Genomic DNA, 21,151 nt, shown 5'->3' on the forward strand with positions numbered 1-21,151 from the left:
GAATATTATAAGATTTACTGGGTATTCTAATTCCCTAAGTTACTGGTTATCTGGCAACATGTAGAAGTTTGGATCAAGGAAAAGTACTATTAGTAGTCTAGGATTTTTTCCTGGCTATCCAATGGCGACCACACTTTGACCTTGACCTTCAGCGGACGCCATTTTCTAGAGTTTCCAGGGGTTTCGGCACTAAATTGATATAATCAGAGGTGTAACCAGGATGATCCTAAGAGGGGGGAGTGGTTACGTCTACTTGAAGGTCTCTAGGGGTATGGAATAATAATGGTGTTAGGCGTATAGAGCTCAAAGTACATCCAAAAGGGGGGGTTACAACCCCCAAAACCACCCCCTGGTTACGCCTATGTAGATATAAACAGTTTACTCATGGGTTTTTGGGATCGCTAAATACGAATATGCCATCAGAATTGACCTCCGGAGGACGTGGTGGCTACGGCCACTGCAAGGGACGTCATCTTCTAGAGTTTCGATATTCGAATATGCCACCAGAACCGACTCCCGGAGCACCTGGTTTCCAAGGTCAATGAAAGGCGCTCCTGGGTCTTTGGTACTAGATTAATGCAAACGGATAAGTTGTAGGTTTTTGGGGTTGCTGAACACGAATACGTGATTAGATTAGCACAGACACAGGAGCACCTGGTGCCTAAGACAGGTTATCTTCTGGAGTTTCGGAGAAATGAAATTGAGGAATTAAATGGATTAAGTACTCTTAGGTTTTTAACTCCAGAAGATAACCTGGCTTAGGAACCAGGTGCTCTCTTGTGTCTATGCTGATCACGTATTCGTGTTCAGCAACCCCAAAAACCTATAACTAATCCGTTTGAATTAACGTAATACCAAAGACCCTCGAAATTCCAGGAGCCCCTTTTATTGACCTTGGAAATCAGGTAGGTACTCAGGGAGTCGTTCTGGTGGCATATTCGTGTTTAGCGACCTCAAAAAACCCTCCGGTAATTCATTTGCATCAATTAAATGTCGAAAACCATCGAAACTCTAGAAGATGACGTTTGTTGAAGGTCAAGGTCAAAGTAAAGGTCGCCATTGGAATTACCATCGAATTGGAATACCCAGAAAATCTTATAATTTTCCGAGTTTGTGCCTCTATATCTTGAAAATACTTCATACGATTGAGTTGTACCCATGAGAACTTTTTATCAGGATGCTTCAACACCCCAGAAAACCCCTAAACCCCCCCGGTTACGCCACTGTCTAAGATCTTTTGTTTTGGGATATTCTCCTCCTGAGAGCAAAAGTAGGTACCTACCTACTTGTCCAGGATTTATAAATAACTGCTCGATATCTGCCTTTTATTTTTTGAAATACATTTAGATGTTATAAAATCGTGTATTTAAATATTTGACATTAAAATGACTACATAATTAGACTATCTCGTGACCCCCCGAATTTTGCTCGGCGACAACACTACTTAGCGACCCATAGAAACCCTGTATATTACTAATTCGTATACACTGCAAATGTTTTCATAGCCTCCGTGGCGCAATCGGCTAGCGCGTTCGGCTGTTAACCGAAAGGTTGGTGGTTCGAGCCCACCCGGGGGCGCAATTTTTGTTTTTTCTGATATCAAACTTTTTATAATAAACTTTTGAAGCAGTTTTCTTGTGGCATGTAAAAGGTAAAAAAACGTCACGCTTGTAAAACCTTCACGCTTAAAGTAAACAATTTAATTATTTGAAATGTGTATTTAAAAAATACTCTTGAAAATTGACCCGCTAAAAGGATCAGAAATAAAAGAGATCTTGGATAGAACAGAGATAAACTACTTCATACTACATAAAAACTATACCTACCTATATCTCGGTATGTAGTATATCTACCATCTACCTATTACATTTTATAGTACCTACCTATTTATTTCCCTATCAGAAATTGTGCTGATAGGGAAATGATTTCCCTATCAGAAATCCCTATCATTTCTCATATCTCAGTCAATAATAATAATTATAACCTAAAACTCTATTTTCAGATTCAGCAACATTCTTTCCAGCGAAAACCAACAGAAAGCTTTCACTGTCATGTCACCACTTTAACTTCTTTTAGTTTAGTAGTAGTTGAACTTACTTTTAGTGTAAGTTCAAGGGAATTCTAAATGCTATATTAGGAATAATTAGTCCAGGGCTCATCTGTTTTGAGATGGACGTTGAGAGGTGACTCAAATTTTTTGGCAGAAATTGCTTGAAAATAACTCAAATAAAAAATAATAATATTTGAGTTATCCTCCCACTCAAAATGGTCCGGAACATTGTTTAAATAATCAAAATGTCAAAATATGAAGTAAAATTCGAATTTTTTATTGTTTTTTTTGATTATAACTTTAAAATTATTCATTTCTGAGAAAAGTTGTACAAACATAAAAGTTGCGTAATTAAATTTTCTACATTATAGAATTGGTTAAAAATTTAAAAAAAATAGTCACCCTTGTTGCAAAGTAGCAATAATTGCGAAAAAAACCATACAAAAACAAGTATTCGCATTTTACGTTTTTCAACCATTTATGCTACACTTAGGACCTTCATATTTTACACAGAAAAACTTTATGATATAGTAAAACAACACTGTTTTCATTAAGATCGGTTTAATAGATTTTGCAAAATAAATTTTGCAATCCACCTTTCGCAAAAAAAATTCATTTTTTTTAAATGTTGCAGGACTGAAAATAAAGCAGATAGTAAGTTGAATTTTTTTTTGCTTATAGAAGTGTACTGTACCTTTCATTTGCAATTTGCAAAATTAAAATCGATTAGTTACCACGGCGTCACGAAATTTTTTAAATAAACATTAATTTTTGGTGCTACGCGCAGGACAGCGGTGTTCGATTCACACAAGTTGATTTCCACCCAAATTTCTTCCAATCTTTATCTTATTATTTTCTTACTCTATATTTTGTTGTATTTTAATATTTTAATTCCACAAAAATCAAACTAATTTTTATTATTGTTTGTGAAATATTGTTTAAACAATTGCATATGTTTAAAAATAATAAACTTTTATTCTCTAAGTTAAAATATATGAACAAAGAAAGTTTTTGCTAAAAAAGTGTTATTTCAAAGGATAGAGTATGTGTTTTTATTTTGCAAAAAACAAATTTATTTATTTATATCGAAATGTAATAAAAATTAAAATGTATCAATCATTATCAAAGGTCATTGGAATGCAAAATCAAAGCAAACTATCCGCTGTCCTGCGCGTAGCACCAATAATTAATGTTTATTTAAAAAAATTCCTGACGCCGTGGTAGTTAATCGATTTTAGTTTTGCAAATTGCAAATAAAAGGTACAGTACACTTCTATAAGCAAAAAAAATCAACTTGCTATCTGCTTTATTTTCAGTCCCGTAACATTTTGAAAATATGAATTTTTTTTGCGAAAGCTGGATTGCAAAATTTATTTTGCAAAATCTATTGAACCGATCTCAAAGAAATTTACAGTATTGTTTTACTGTGTCATAAAGTTTTTCTGGGTGAAATATGAAGGTCCCAAGTGTAGCATAAATGGTTGAAAAACGTAAAATGCGAATACTTGGTTTTTGTATGGTTTTTTCGCAATTATATTGCAACAAGGGTAACTATTTTCTAAATTTCTAACCAACTCTATATTGTAGGAAATTTAATTACAAAACTTTTATGTCAGCCCAACTTTTCTCGGAAATGAATACTTTTAAAGTTATAATCAAGAAACTAAGAAAAAAATAGAATTTTTCCTTCATTTTTTGACATTTTGATTATTTAAACAATGTTCCGGACCTTTTTGAGAGGGAGGATAACTCAAATAATATTATCTAAAATATTTTCAAGCGATTTCTGCAAAAAAATTTAAGTCACCTCTCAATGTACAAATGTACTAATATTTTTACAGATGCGCCCTGGTCTATATACAGAACGGATCGAATCAACTCACTTACGAATTCCAGTTCTATTACCGCAGATACGTTTTGGATATTATACTCTGCATTTAAAATGTCTTTCTCTGTTACGTATGGATTAAATCATGAGCCTATAGAAAACTAGCATCAAACTCAGTCAAACTGAATGTGCCAGGCCTTAGCTGTCACAAGTATACAGTGATGAGCGCACTAATAACCGGCAAAATAACGCAAAAGATGGAAAACATAATACGAATACGTTGTGAAATAAAAGAGATGAAACTAGTAGAGGTGGGAAATTATCGGTATAAACCTATAAATTTACATTCCTCATCAGCATTCAACCCAGATCTATCTACTGCTGGATATACGTCTCCCTCAGTCTTTTCCATGTATTTCTGTTGTTGAGATAATACTATCACAACATGACAATAGGACGTTCATAAAGACGTTCATCTTTGTCCTAGACAAAGAGAGAGATTGTACGACTATAGGTGCTGGTTCTAAATATACTATGAGGCTATTTACCTACCTGTAATCAAGGGATGGGAGAGGGTGTTAAACACTATGGTTCAAAGGAGTTTTTACAAAACGAGTATGGTTTGTTCAACAATAAATGGTTTGAGTTCAATTAGTGCGGACGTAAATATTATTAAATTTATCTGACCTGGCCCATTGTTAAGACCCACCCGGAGCGATAAGCCAGCGAGGTAGACAGAGTTGGTCTTTTGCAATTAACACTGACTAGACGGTACTCCCATAATAAAGCCTAAAATAAATTTTACCTGAAACCGGGCCTTTTATACTATTATCGGTTAATCCGGGCTGTTTATAGTGGTAACTAATTGAACTTAACCATTTACTGTTTAACATACCATACTAACTATTTATTGAAGTAGAGTATATCTACATAAAGAGAACACAAAACAAACCTATGAGAGATAGAAACATATAAACAAAATGGTTGGATGCAACACTACTGTTGATCGAGAGAAGAGCAAAACACTTAAACAAAATGATCATATGCAACAATAGTGTTGATCGAGAGAAAACAAAATACCTACTACAAACCACAAGAAGTAGTTACGAGCTACAATGAGTCTTTCGCGATGTGCACTACTATTGTCTTTCCAAAATCCACACCACGATCCCGGCTGTGTAGGCGATCTGGCAACCGTGTGGTCGGTTGTCTTGGAGGCAACGGACAGGTCGCGTCTTCTTCTTGCTTGGTAACAGGTGAGTCCCTGATGGACCTATTGAGACACTTTTACGTGGATTGGAGACAACGTGGAAACAACTCGTACTGGAGCACTGAGCACACTTTTCACTTTTGAGAGGCGTGTCCGACTGCAACGGGGTGTTGCTCGGATCTCGTGCTGAGACACTGTAAAATTCCTTGACGGAATGTTTTGGGGGAGCGACAGGCGTATCGCATCGACCTCGGACTGTGACACACTGCCTAGAGGGAGACGAATCCGGCAACGGGGTGTCGCTCGGATTTCAACGGAGATCGCACTGACTGGGTGCGAGCTTCCCTGGTACTTGCAGGGTGAAGAGGGTGGTACCGAGATAGAAAGTTATTTCATAACACATGGTCTTAAAAGACCATGTGTTATGAAATAACTTTCTATCTCGGTAAAGGCGGGTTGACACGATCCAAGTGTACTTAGTCCAAGTCCACTTGGATGCAGCGCGCGCAATACTTGGATGCTACTTTGATCGTATGAGGGGGTTGACACGTTCCAAGTGTTTTTCATCTTCATCCAAGTCCACCCTCCTAGTCTACTTGGACGCTGCACGCGCAACGCTTGGAAGCTCCTTTGACAGTGTCACCACCCTCGTCAAGTATATTTCCATCAACAGGTTCTATCCAAGTCACATCCAAGTCTAGTAGGACGGTGGCCAACTTTCTTCCAAGTAGCATCAAAGTATAGTTACAATGGCGTGGCATCGGAAAATATAAAACGGGATATAAGTACAAATAGAAGAATATATTATAGTTAAATACAGCACCTAGAGACTTGCAGTTTTCTGCATTATGTTCAGGATGAAGTCAGGAGAAAAGTCTATAGTTATTATTTGGGGGTTTTGGGGTCACTGAATACGATTACGCCATCAGAACTGAACCCCGGATCACCTGGTGCCCAAGGTCACGGCAAGATACGTCATCTTCTGGAGTTTCGATGGTTTTCGGCATTAAATCGATGCAAACGGATTACTAACGGGTTTTAGGGGTCGCTAAATACATTGTCAGATATAAATAAAGTTTATATAAATTTGATATATACATAATAGATGAGGGCATTTAGCACAAAATAAATCAATTTTTAAATACAGCACCTAGAGACTTGCAGTTTTTTGCTTTATGTTCAGAATGACGTCAAAAAGAAAGTCTACTAATCAAAAATGGATGGAAATGCATAATTGCACTTTAAAGTGCATAAAATGCATCCAAAAGTGCATCAACATGCCAAAATCAGTATACTAAGGACCAAATTTTGTTATTCGGGGGGTTTTTTGGGCCACTGAACACGGGTACGCCTCAAAACCGACCCACGGATCATCTGGTGCCCAAGGTCACTGCAAGGGCGTCGTCTTCTGAAATTTTGAGGATTTTTGGCACTAAATTGATGTGAATGGATTACTCATGGATTTTTGAGGTCGCTAGACACGAATATGCGACCAGAATTGATCTCCGGAGTACCTGGTGCCCAGGGTCGCTACTAAGGCACGTCGTCTTCTGGGGTTTCGAGAGTTTTCAGCATTTAATTGATGCAAATGGATTACTGGAGGGTTTTTGAGGTCTCTAAATACGAACATGTCATCAGAACCGACCCCCCTCTGCACCTGGAGACAAGGTCACTGCAATAGACGTCCTATTCTGAAGTTGTGAGGAATTTCGGCATTAAATTGATAAGAATGAATTACTCGGGGGTTTTTGAGGTCGATAAACACGAATATGCCATCAGAACAGACCACCAGATCACCTGGTGCCCAAGGTCACTGCAAGGGACATCATCTTTTGGAGCTTTTAGGGCATTCGACAAATTTCTTGTGTCGCTAAACACAAATATGCCATCAGAATTGCATTTCGGGGTACCTGGTGCGCAGAATCGCTACTAAGGCACGTCATCTTCTGGATTTTTGAGTGTCTTCGGCATTAAATTGATGCAAATGGATTACTCAAGGGGTTTGAAGTCGCTAAACCTGAATACGCAATCAAAATCGACCTCCAGAGCACATAGTGCCTAAGATCATAGCAAGGGACGTCATTTTCTTGAATTTCAAAGGTATTCGGCGTTTAATTGATACAAATAGATTACTGAAAGGTTTTTAAGGTCGCTAAAGACGAATATGCTATCAGAACCGACCTCTGGTGCCAAGGATCACAACAAGGGGCGTCATCTTCTGGAGTTTCGAGTGCCTTTGGTACTACATTGATACAAATGGATTACTCATACGTTTTTGGGGTTGCTGAATACGAATACGCCATCAGAACAGACACCGGTGTACCTGGTGCCTAAGGCACGTCATCTTCTGGAGTTTCTAGAGTTTTCGGTACCAAATTGATGCAAAAAGATTACTCTTATGTTTTTGGAGTTGCTGAATACGAATATGACTTAGATGAAAGACTTTGGAGTATCTAGTGACCACGAAGGATCACACTATCAAAATAAAATATAATAAATCAATTTTGAAATAAATGAAGGAAAAACGCTGTCAGATATAAATTGAGTTTATATTTATAAAGAATTAAAAAAATTGTATAGTACAACATAGTTATTTTAATAAACAGTCTATAGCAAAAAAATGTTACCAATTTGAACGTTTTCTTTGAACAGCAACTAAAAAAAGGATGTGTGTGTACTTTGTACGCACGTAAGAAGTTATAATTCTATTATAATATAATTTCAACAAAATAAATATACCTACTTAACAGTTACAATACAAAAAATTAACAATAATTACCAAAAATGAACCAAAACTTAACAATGCCAAATATTAAAAAAAAAAGAAAAAAATATGAATCGTCCGGGATTTGAACCCGCAATCTCGCGATTTTTTGATCTCTGGTCCAATGCTCTACCAACAAGGCCATCAAGCCGCATGCTACTTACCTTTCAGATATACATAATTATACATCACGGTGACAAGTGAAATATAAAAATAGATGTTTTAATATTTTACGCCCAAGGAAGACAAATCCAAAGACACAAAATTATAATAAAAAAAGAATGTGTGTGTACTTTGTACGCACGTAAGAAGTTATACTTCTATTATATGATTATATGATTATATGATTATAAACGAAATTAATATACTTTTTATTTATATTTTATTTAAATATTAAATTAATTTATACTTAATACTTCTCAAACATTTTTATTAAAACAGTGCCAAAAATTAAAATAATAAAAAAATAAAACACACACAAACACATTAAAAATGCCACAAATGATTTCTGAACATTAATTGTCGGAAAATTTTTTAACTAAATACGTATTTTCTGAAAATAAAATTATATAATAAATATACTTACAATCATAAAATGTATAAAAAAAAATAAAAAAATAAAAGTTTCTATTGGGATTCGAACCAACTTACCACGCGGCTGGTATTTGCGTTGTATTGGGATTCACCCGCATTAAAACTGCACCACAGAGGCAGCTTGTCATTATGTGCGAAGATCGTCTAACTAAACAGATTAACCTTTTGACATTTTTAACTTATGTAAATCAAATTATTTTGATTTTGAATTGAAATGATTTAGAATTGAAAAAATACAACAAAACATAGGGTAAGAAGACAATATATTAGGTGAATATTGATATAAATTTTGATGGTAATCAAATTATGTAAAAAAAAGTATTACATACTACTTATGTATTTTGGTAGGTTCAAGGTAGGTATCGGAGCCCGTATAACGACTAATACATTTCGCAATCACTTGCGTCGTGCAAAGTGGCTATGTTCAAATATCATAACAAAATTTGATCAACTATTTATAAAACACTTACCAGTGAAAGATTCTTTAGCTTTGAATAAGCGAGATCTGCGGCACTCATACTAGGCACAGTTTGATGAGCTTTCACATTGGCATGCAACAATCATCTCTTCTATGTAAATAAGTCCAAAAATATAATATGAAAACTATTTAAAAAGGCAGTATAACCATTAACTAACTTTTTGTTTGTTGTTTCTCTTCCTACAAATTTTAAAACGCAACAAGCATACATTATAACCAAACACAGTCCCACAGCTGTGCCACAGCTGCCATATTGGATAATTTTTGTCATGTCATTTGAACATCCAATCAGAACAAAGTTATAATGCGCATGCGCCCGGTCGCTAGGTTTTCCCATATAAAATTTCACCGTCATTACGCCTGTAAAGAAGTATAACTTCAAAAACCTTTTAAACCACCTTTTTCAAATTGCGCAAGTTGTATTATTAATATTAATGTTAATAAATGAAATATAAATATTTTGACGTTTCACAATTTGACAATTCACTTTTAACTGCAGTGCCTTAAAATTTTTAAAGCACTAGTGCCTTAAAGTAGCATTTTTAACGCTCCTATGGAGTCCTAAAAATTGCATTTTTAACACGTTTGTAAAAAAATATATTTAAAAACACTAATATATTCTTTCTACACCTTTTCTGGACTGATAAATACATAAATTAAAACATTTTGAAGTATAACTTCAGAAATATAATATGAAAACTATTTAAAAAGGCAGTATAACTATTAACTAACCTTTGTTGTTTCTCTTCCCACAAATTTTAAAACGCAACAACCATACATAACCAAACCGTCAACCGTCCAAACCACAGCTGCGCTACAGCTGCCATATTGGATAATTTTTGACATGTCATTTGAACATCCAATCAGAACAAAGTTATAATGCGCATGCGCCGGGATCGTAGGTTTTAACATATAAAAATTCACCCTCATATCGCGCGTAAAGAAGTATAACTTCAAAAACTTCCGAGTACTCGGTGTGTACCAATTTAGTGTCGGAATGCCTCAAAATTCTAAAACATGATGTGCAAAGCAGCCACTCTGGCCACTAGGAAAGTGGGGTTCGGTTCTGATTTGATATTCGTGTTCAGCAAACCCAAAACCTATGAGCAATTTGTTTGCATCAATTTAGCACCGAAATTTCTCGAAATTCTATAAGATGATATACCTTAGCCACAGGTGCTCTGGTGTCTGTTCTAATGATGTATTCGTATTCAAAACGTGTTTTCGATCGAAAACTCTCGAAAATCCAGACGATAACGTGCCTTAGGCTTATAGGTACTCCGATGTCTCTTTTGATGGCGTACTTGTGTTCATCCACCCCAAGAACCCGTTAGTAACCCGTTTGCATCAACTTAGTACCGAAAACCCTCGAAACTCCAAGAGATTACCAGCCGTAGGTTCCAGGTGCCCTGGTGTCTATTCTGCTGGTGCATTCGTGTTCAACAACCCCAAGAACCCATGAGTAATCCGTTTGCATAAATTTAATGCTGAAACCCTCCGAAACTCCAGAAGATGAGCTGCGTTAGGCACCAGGTGCTCCGTGGGTCAGATCTGATGGCGTATTCGCGTTCAGCCATTCCAAAAACCCTCCAGTAATCCATTTTCATCAATTTAATGCCGAAATCCCTCGAAACTCCAGAAGATGACGTCCCTTGCAGTGGCCGTGGTCACCAGGTGCTCCGCGGGTCTGTTCTAATAGCATATTCGTATTTGGCGACCTCAAAACCCCCCGAGTAATCCATTTGCATCCATTTTATGCCAAAAATCCAGAAGATGGCGTGCCTTAGTAGCGATCATGGACAACAGGTGCTCCGAAATTAAATTCTGATGACATATTCGTGATTAGCGACCCCAAAAACCCAAGTAATCCCTTTGTATCAATTTAATACCGAAACCCCTCGAAACTCCAGAAGATGACGACCCTTGCAGTGACTTTGGGCACCAGGTAATCCGGTGGTCTGTCCTGATGGCATATTCATGTTTAGCGAATTCAAAAACCCGTAAGTAATCCGTTTGAATCAATTTGATACCGAAAGCCCTCGAAACTCCAGAAGATAACGTCCCTTACACTGACCTTGGGCACCAGGTGATCCTCAGGTCTGTCCTGATGGCATCTTCGTATTTAACAACCTCAAAAAAACCCCCGAATAATCCAGTTACATCAATTTAGTGCCGAAATCCATTAAAACTCCAGACGATGACGTGCCTTTGTCGCGACCCTGGGCACCAGGTACTCCGGTGGTCAATTTTGATGGCGTAATCGTATTCAGTGACCCCAAAAACCCCGAAATAATAAATTGTGTTCCTTAGTATACTGATTTTGACTTTATTTTTATATTTATGCAATTTTTGATGCATTTTATGCACTTTACAGTGCAATTATGCATTTCCACCCTTTTTTGAATAGTAGACTTTTTTCTGACCTGCATCATCCTGAACATAATTTAAAAAACTGCAAGTCTCTAGGTGCTGTATTTAAAAATCTATTTATTCGGGTGTTTTTAGTGCTAAATGGCCTGGTCTATTTATACTTTGGGTATTGTTATGTATGTACAAATATCCGTTACTTGACGTTACATTACATGAGTTACGCTACATGATAATTGAATGATTTATGCACATGTTCATACAATTTTTTTTCTCTCATACTTATTTGTATCAACTTTTTAAATTTTTGGATTGACCATTTGCAATAGTTGTTCAAATTATTCGGTAGTTATTTTTAAATAGTTTTTAAATGTATCTTAATCAACATTTTTACTACTTCACTTAGAAAATTAGACGAAGCTCCAAACGCCTCACGTATCCAATTAACCAAATTTTCCTTTTTTTCTTTTTAATTTCTTTTTTGTGGATCTCAAGCTCATGTATTAACATATCAGCAATCAGCAACCACTTGAATACCCTCCATAATCACTTTCGCCATCTTTGCAATGTTTATTTGTTACTTTTATTTGACATCCAAGTAATTTACACGATCAAAGTAGCTTCCAAGTAGCGCGCGCAGCGTCCAAGTTGACTTGGACAAAGTACACTTGGATGAAACTTGGATCGTGTCAACCCGGCTTTATAGGCACAAACTAACACTAAACACTTTTGTCCTTATACATATTTGCAGTGTTGACACTCAGTGGCGGCTCGTGATTTTTACAATAGGGGAGGCTATACCTAACTCTAAAATATCTAGACAAATTTGCACTAACAAAAAAATGCGCCCAAAAAAATGTAATGTAAGGCCCCATTTTTTGACCATTTTTTATTTACATTTCATAGTATCACATAATTCATAATTTCATAATATCACATCATTTTAAAAATAATTAGTCTAATTGTAAAAGTTTAATACCAAAGTTTGTGTCGTTTATTTGTTAACAATTCCATGTTTGTAAGTAGATATGCATATCAAAATAAATACCAACAGATTTGAAGTTTTGCAGTCCATACAGGTTGACGGTTCACATTTTTTAAGATACTCAACTGATTTTTTTTAATTCTAAACGCGGCCTACTGCGAACCCAAAAACATGATAAATTACCGATATTTTGCTTTGAGGTACAAATGTCGGAAAAAGTTATTTGAACAAGTTGTTCCAAATATTATTCTAACCCCAAATACCAAATTTCATAACAAAATTCGCATTTTTAGTTTTTTCATTATTCTTAGTCAGGACCCTAAAATTCGTTGTCCCGAGATGCACGCAACGGCAACGGAGCCGAAAAGCTAGTTAGCCTCCGTTGGTAAATCTCCGGATAGCGTGTGATGGCACCGTAGATGCCACTGTTAGGAGACCGGGTCTCCTTAAACGCCTGCTGCGCTGCGCGGAGCATTAGCAACGGAGGCTGGGCCTCGATTTTTGACCCTTCGCTTCGTTATCGAACGTATTCGCTACGTATACTAAACAGATACGAAGCGAATACGTTCGATAACGAAGCGAAGGGTCAAAAATCGAGACCCTGGTTGGCTTCTCGGCTCCGTTCATGCATCTCGGGATAACCCAGGGTCCTGCCTACAATAATAATAAAAAAACTGGACGCAATCATGCGTTCTAATGCTAATGCTCCGTACGTATGGATATTTAGTGATAATATGGAATTTACACGTTGTATAATAGTGAGAGTGCTTGTTGTTTTTCGCGATTCAAGATAAACAAAACAGTGTAGCGTGTGTAAAAAATTTATGGGGAGGCTAAGCCTCCCTTGCCTCCTCTGACGAGCCGCCACTCTTGACACTGTTGCAATTTCAAAAATGAACTTACAGCAAAAATATTTTCAATAATTTTTATACGTTGGAATAGTTATTCGAACATCTGTTTTGTGCTGTTTGCATCCAATTTGTGTCGATACGTTTTTTGGCGAAATTGTGTCTCCCTGTCACACTCCCCGTTTTATTTTAAATTCGTTAAATTTACATCACATTATGATATTTCACACCTTTAGACATTAGCTCTAGTTGACTCAGTCATAATATTTAGTGATGTTGATTATAGTTACTTTCGAATATTCGTTCCAAATCGTTACTTTTGTATAAAGTAATCATTTAAAGTATTCGTTACTTTGATTACTATGATTACTTTTGTATTTGAGTACCGGTAATATTATCGAAAATCGTATTTCTCAGTAGGTAGGTATTTTGTATAGGTATTCCGTTATATCAAGTAATCATTTACAGTATTCGCTACTTTGATTACTATTATGATTACTTGATTACTTTTGCTACTTTTGTATTTGAGTACCGGTAATCAAATCGAAAATCGTATTTTTCAGTAGGTAGGTATTTTATATAGGTATTCCGATATAACAAGTAATCATTTACAGTATTCGTTACTGTGGCAAGAACAGGCAGGCTTCGTAAAGGGTAAAGGCACAAGGGAGCAAATTCTTAATATGCGACAACTCATTGAGAAAGCACGAGAATTCAAAATTCCGATGATCATCTGCTTTCTGGATTATCAGAAGGCATTTGACTGTGTAGACTGGACAGTTTTGTGGAAAGTTCTACATGAGATGGGGGTTCCTGATAATCTGTTAGCTCTGGTGAAAAGCCTATATTATGAGAACAGTGAAACCAGAATAAGAATTGAAAACCATAAGTCCGATCCATTTAAAATAGGTAGAGGAGTCCGACAAGGATGTATTCTATCCCCAAGTCTTTTTAATTTCTATGGGGAATATATAATGAGAAAAGCACTCGACAAATGGAACGGCGGTATTTCTATCGCAGAAAAGAAGATCTCAAATCTCAGATATGCAGATGATACAACATTAATAACTGCATCCGAAGAAGAAATGTCCAGCCTGCTGCAGCTAGTGGAAGCCGAAAGCAATAGATGTGGTCTCAAGATCAATAAACAAAAAACAAAAATTATGATAGTAGATTATTCAAAATCACTTCAGACAACAGGAGCCTTAGACCAGTTTGAAGTGGTTAACGAGTTCAATTATCTAGGATCCTACATCAGTAATACAGGATCTTGTGAAACAGAAATACGTAGGAGAATAGGCATGGCCAAAAACGCTATAGTCGATTATCGAAAATCTGGAAAGATCGCTCCTTGTCGAAGAACACCAAAATAAGATTAGTACGTGCCATACTTTTTCCCATATTTAATTACGGATCCGAAACATGGACAATGAAATCGGACGACAGAAAAAGTATTGACTCCTTTGAAATGTGGTGCCGGAGAAGAATGCTTCGGATCTCATGGACGGAACACAGAACAAATCACTCAATCCTCCAAGAGCTTAATATTCAGACTCGACTTTCCTCTATTTGCCTCTCCACCGTCTTAAAATTTTTCAGCCATATTGCAAGAAGAAGTGATGATAATCTTGAGAGACTTGTAATTTCAGGAAACGTTGAAGGGCGCAGAAGTAGAGGTCGCTCACCTACTCGATGGACGGATCAAATATAGAAAGCCAGTGGAAAAACATTCTCTGAATCCATGAGGGAAGCTCAGGACAGAAGCCGATGGAAAGAGATAGTTGCTCGTATTATAGGGACTCACGACACTCAGCAATGAGGAAACGACTGAGGAGGAGGAGGAGGATTCGTTACTTTGATTACTATCATTAATTTTTTTACTTTTGTATTTGAGTACAGGTAATCATATCGAAAATCGTATTTCTCAGTAGGTAGGTATTTTGTATATGTATTCCGATATAACATTATCACAGATATAACAACTGTAGAAACATTATCATTTCCACATTTTTTCGGTCAGTTTAGAAACTAGAAAGTAATCAAGTGTACTGGTTGTAGATACAATAGTCGTTACTCGCTCTGATACGACTGGTACGAAGTTACGAAGTAATAAGAGTAATCAAAGTAATCAAAGTAGATACAATAGTCGTTGCTCGCTCTAATACGATTGGTACGAAGTAATCAGAGTAATCAAAGTAGATACAATAGTCGTTACTCGCTCTAATACTATTGGTACGAAGAAATCAGAGTAATCAAAGTAATCAAAGTAGATACATAGTCGTTACTCGCTCTGACACGATTGGTACGAAGTAACGAAGTAATCAGAGTAATCAAAGTAGATACAATAGTGATTATTCGCTCTGATACGATTGGTACGAAGTAATCAGAGTAATCAGAGTAATCAAAGTAACGATTTGCCTCTCTGTATAGTATTCGTTGCTTTCGGTATTCGTAAGTAACGAGTACTTTGTAACGAATAGTTACTTTTTCAACGTCACTAATAATATTGTCCATATGACGTTTAGTAGGATGATTGGTAAAATATTTTAGTTTAGTTACTTTTTTTTATTACTAGTTTGATAATTATAATTGCTACTAATGAATGTTTTTTACTAATTAGCATCTGTTTAATGTATTCAATCATAATTAGTTCTAACGTGTGAAAATTAAAATAAAATGTTTTCGACGTCATACCTGTAATTATGACTAAAGTCAAATAGTTCTTAAGCTAACGTATTAAAGGTGGGAAACAACGTATTGTTTTCCATCTTTTGCATTATTAGGGCACTCATCATTGTATAAGATACATGTATAGAATACCTATATAGTTCAGAGAAATAAGGAAAAAAATAGCCTGTTGGTGACACAACCCCCTCCAGGCTGAAACCAATTTTTTTGAGTAATATGTACATCTATAATAATAACCTATATATTTCCTGCAGCCGATTTTGATGATATACATAGTTATAAACAAATGAAAATCAAAAAACGGTAAATTTTCGCTTTTTTCGTCTATTACTAAGAAAATAGTTATTTTAAACAAATTTGAGAGTAAGAAACTCATAAACGGTATAAAAAACTTCAATATGGCGTTTGCTTAATATGTCTATCCTTATTGGTTGCTTAGAAAATTGCAAAATAAATAATAAATTTTGAGTTTTTATAAATATTTATAACTTATGTAAAAATTAACTTAGAACCTTCTTATTACACGGAATGCTGAGACTTATGGTGCTTAATTCATACCCTAAATTTCGAAGAAATTGGTCAAATAGTTTAAAAGTTATTTAATTTGTTTATACCAAATTAATTTTTTTTGCAACACTGTAAGTCAGAAAATGATGAAGCTACAGTAATACTTTGGATAGTTTATTGAAGAAGGAAATTTACAGTATTAATTTAATTAAAAAAAATTACAAAAAATAATTATAAATATTGCAAAATTATTTTGCAAAAACATGTGAATTAAAAAATGGGGGGGGGGGGTGCTAACTTTGTCCCCAATTGTCCTAGGACAGTTGTTTTTCTTTCTAAATGTGTATAAAAATTCAGTCTCTCTAAATATGAAAAAATAATTTTTCTATAGGTAACGGTTAAAAAGTTATTCTAATTGTTTATTTAAGCAAAAAATCGACATGTTTTTTCAAAATAATTTTACACTGTTTAAAATTATTTTTTGTCATTTATTTTTAATAATGGTAATAGTATAAATGTTCTTCTTTCATAAACCGTCCGAAGTATGATTGTAGCCTCATAATTTTCTGACTTGTAGTGTTGCAAAAAAAATGAATTTGGGATAAACAAATTAAATAACTTTTAAACTATTTGACAAATTGCTTTGAAATTTAAAATATGATTTAAGTACAAGAAGTATCAGCATTCCGTGTAATAAGAAGGTTTTAAGTTAATTTTTACATGTTATGAATATTTTTAAAAACTCAAAATTTATGATTTATTTTGCAATTTTCTAAGCAACCAATAAGGATGGACATATTCAGCGAACGCCATATTGAAGTTTTTTATACGATTTATGAGTGTCTTACACTCAAATTTGTTTAAAGTGCTTAACTTTTTGGTAATAGACGAAAAAAGCGAAAATTTAGCGTTTTTTGATCTTCATTTGTTTATAACTATGTATATCATCAAAATCGGCTGCAGGAAACATATAGGTTAATAATATAGATGTCCATACTACTCAAAAAATTTGGTTTCGGCCTGGAGGGGGATGTGTCACGAGAAAAATCTTATTTCTCTGGACTAATATTATTTATATAATTTTTCTTCCTTTTTAGCTTATATGCTTGCTATAACTGGGTTTTATTAGTAATCTTTACTATTACACCAGGAACTATATTAATTATTGGAAACAGCTTCCTAATAAGAACCTTGCAAAAAGCACGCAAAGTTAAATGCAATGGAAGGAAGAGACAGGTTAGTATAATTTTGTCACACATTGTACCTAGGTATAATATGTTACAATATTAATACTGTGCTTTAACTTCAGCTATGTAACATTTCCTATTACTATCCATTTATAACTTATTAGCATGTCTGAATAATGCCATTTTCAACTATGAAATATGTCATCTATGATTAAATTATTGTCTAATATGTTGCTTTAGATAATATTAAGAAACTGAAAAGAAGTAAACCTCCGGGAGAAGATAATATCTTAAAAGAAGCCGTAAAGACTGGAGGAGACAGACTTTTAGAGAACATTTCAAGGAACATTTGAACGAACTGTTCAAATTATGTCTGCACCAAAGCGAAACACCTACAAGATGGAACAGTGCACTTACCTCTTTATTACACAAAAAGGGTGGTCCAACAGACCTCGAGAATTGCTGATCCATAAGCCTGTTATTTATACAACTTCTACGAGTTATTCACAAGAATAATGACAAATAGAATGGAAATAAAATTAAATTTTTGCCAAGAGAACAAGCAGGATTTAGGAAAAACTTTGACACTAACGACCACCTCCACTGTATAAAAGGGATTATAGAAAATTCCTACGAATACAACCAACCATTGGCCCTGGCTTTCGTATTCTTCTTCTTGTAGTTCTTTCTCCTATCGAGGTTGGCTATCATTACAGCTATCCGTACCTTATTGGCGGCTGCTCTGAAAAGATCTACTGAGCTGCAACTATACCACTGACTTTCGTAGACTTTCGCAAAGCATTTGATACGATAGAAACAGTGGCGTAACAAACTCCGTCGGGCCCCCCCGCAGAATTTGAAATGGGGCCCTTTTAACCCGGGAGCAGTCGCGCCGTTAGAAAAAATCCAACTTTTTATCATTTTCCGTGATAACTTAATGAAAAATTTTGCAACATAACTTTCCACTTGTAAGTGCCTCGAAGAAGATTGTAGTAAAGAGTAGGATTTTTTTTTTAATTTCATTTTCATTTTTTTTTGTGGAATTTATGGTTTGGTGGTAACTAAAAAGTAATTTAAAAAAATTTTTTAAATTAGCCTATCTACCCAAATAAAAATAAAAGGTTACCTGGAACTACAACGAGCGTAATTAATCTGCTTGAAGTCTAACTCTATTTCTGGGTTTTCATTTTCATTTTGAGTAGGATTAGTAAATAATACGTTTGTTCTAGCAAACAGTCAAACTAGTCAGAAACCGTCAGCAAACAGTTGGTCAGTGAGAGAACATACTACAGTCACCATTGCTATCCCCTCTACTCGCGCTGGTCCGCTATTCGCTGATGGTTTCAAACCGTTTGAAATTGATGCTAGAACAAACCTATTGTTTCCTGACCAAGACCAACTACATCTATTGATGTTTCACAAACTTCACTAGGCTGCTGTTTTAATTCACCAGTGGTCACAAAAAATGATGAAATTTTTGGTAATTTTTGTTCTTGCTCGGATTTTTGAGCACGTAACTTTCGTTTTTCTGCACCACTTTTATATTCCCTCTTAGAACTCATTCTGTCTCCTGCAGATATATTACAATGACAGCGTTATTAAAAGTAGTGGAGTCAACGGAGTTTTTGACCACCGAAAATATCAAACAAGATAAAACTTTTTATATTTCCATTAAGAAACGTACTATAATTAATAAACAGCATATCAAAAAGTTCTACTCCAAAAGTGGATGCTCAATTGGAATCTAGGAGGAAGAGGACTTATGGATATAGGTGAGCAATTAGATAAACAAATTGCTAATTTAAGAACTTATTTTCAGATGCAAGCTGAGACATCTACTCTACATCGCGCTATTTGCGCAGTAGATGACACAACACCGATCAAGCTGAGGGAACCAGAAATGCGCATAAACCACCTCACTAAAGACGAAAAAATGCGCACCTGGATGGGTAAACCTCTGCACGGGCGACATCCCAATGAGGTCAGCCAAGACTATGTCGACAATACAGCGTCGAACTATTGGTTGACATCAGGAAAGATGTTCCCTGAAACGGAGGGTTCATTACTGGCCATTCAGGATCAGGTTATACCAACCAGAAATTACCAGAAATATATCATCAAAGGCCCTCAGGTTCAAAACGACAGATGCCGATTTGGATGTCAAGCCCAAGAAACCATCCAACATCTTACAGGGGGCTGCCAGGCATTTGTTGCAACTGAATACAAGGAACGGCATGACGCAGTGGGAAAAATCTTCTCCAAACTGGGACTTCTTCAAACGGACCATCTCCCGTATTATCAATACGTCCCCGAGAGTATGCTTGAGGATGGCAACTACAAGCTATACTGGGACCGCACTATGCTCACAGACCAAACAGTGGCACATAATAGACCAGATCTCGTACTAGTTAATAAATTGACAAGACAAACAACACTAATTGATGTGGCGATACCTAACAACAATAATCTACGTAGTAAATTTACTGAAAAGATCGCCAAGTACAGAGATCTGGAAATTCAAATACGAAGGCAATGGAGAATGCATGGTACCCAGACGATACCGATTATTATGTCTACTACTGGAGTCATTCCGAAGACCCTCCTCTTCTTCTTCTTCTTCTTCTTCTTCTTCTTCTTCCTCTTTATAAGCAATTCTGCTTGTTCATTGGCGGATTGATACCTCTATGGAAGGTTGTCGCTCTATCTTTTGCGCGGTCGGCCGATACTTCTTCTGCCGATTGGTGATTTATCTCGTGCTATTTTGACCACACGTGTCTCCCCCATTCTGGTTATATGGTTGGTTAGTGTCCATTCGTTTATACACTGTACGTTACATTGTCTTCTAATATCTTCGTTCCTCTTTCGATCTCTCAGTGTATTTCCTGTAATTCTTCTCAGTACTCTCATCTCTGCCGTTTCCAGTAGTCTTTGTGTTGTGGCTGTATCGGGTCTTGTTTCTGATGCATATGTCATTATTGGTCTTACACTGGCTTTATAAATTCTTGACTTCATCTCAGTGTTAATATGTCGGTTTCGCCATATAGTGTTATTAAGGCATCCTGCCAATCTATTTGCTTTTTGTACTTGATTTCTCACTTCTTTGTCTAGGTCTCCGTAACTTGACAATGTAATTCCAAGGTATTTTACTTCCATTACTTGTTCAATACTGATACCATCAATTTCTATTTTGCATCTGATTGGTTCTTTACTGATTACTAAAGTTTTAGTTTTTTGAGATGAAATTGTCATATTGAATTCTTTTGCTCTTATGTTAAATCTGTGGACTAATCTTTGCAGACTATCTTCATCTTGGGCTATCAATATTGCGTCGTCTGCGTAGCAGAGTATTTTTACTTCTTTGTTTCCCATTCTATATCCTCTTCCTTTGTTGACGTTTTTGATGATTTCATCCATGATTAAATTGAAAAGCAGAGGACTCAATGAGTCTCCCTGTCTTATTCCGCTGCCTATATCTACAGGTTCTGTAAGTTGTCCATCTATTCTGACTTCCATCTTGTTATTTTGGTAGATGTTCTCAATAGTTTTTATGATATCTAGAGGGATTTCTCTATTATACAGAAGGTGAATTACATCCCTGAGTCTTACTCTGTCAAATGCTTTCTTTAAGTCAATCAGACATAGAAA

At 35.8% G+C, this 21,151-nt stretch overlaps 1 protein-coding gene and 1 non-coding gene across 3 annotated transcripts in view; both read left to right on the forward strand.

Moving 5' to 3' along the window:
• Nucleotides 1–21,151, forward strand: part of LOC114325336 (uncharacterized) — a 119,783-nt gene that overhangs the window by 81,339 nt on the left and 17,293 nt on the right. For both annotated transcript variants that reach the window (XM_050642717.1, XM_050642721.1), the window contains one exon: nucleotides 17,417–17,555. In XM_050642717.1, coding sequence (XP_050498674.1) covers nucleotides 17,417–17,555 — 139 coding nt within the window. The remainder of the gene's footprint in view (nucleotides 1–17,416; nucleotides 17,556–21,151) is intronic.
• On the forward strand, nucleotides 1,505–1,578 carry Trnan-guu (transfer RNA asparagine (anticodon GUU)). Its single transcript has one exon. It is a non-coding gene; the product is annotated as a tRNA-Asn (tRNA).

This window comes from Diabrotica virgifera, chromosome 1 (assembly GCF_917563875.1).
Source record: "Diabrotica virgifera virgifera chromosome 1, PGI_DIABVI_V3a".
Taxonomy (NCBI): Eukaryota; Metazoa; Arthropoda; class Insecta; order Coleoptera; family Chrysomelidae; genus Diabrotica; species Diabrotica virgifera.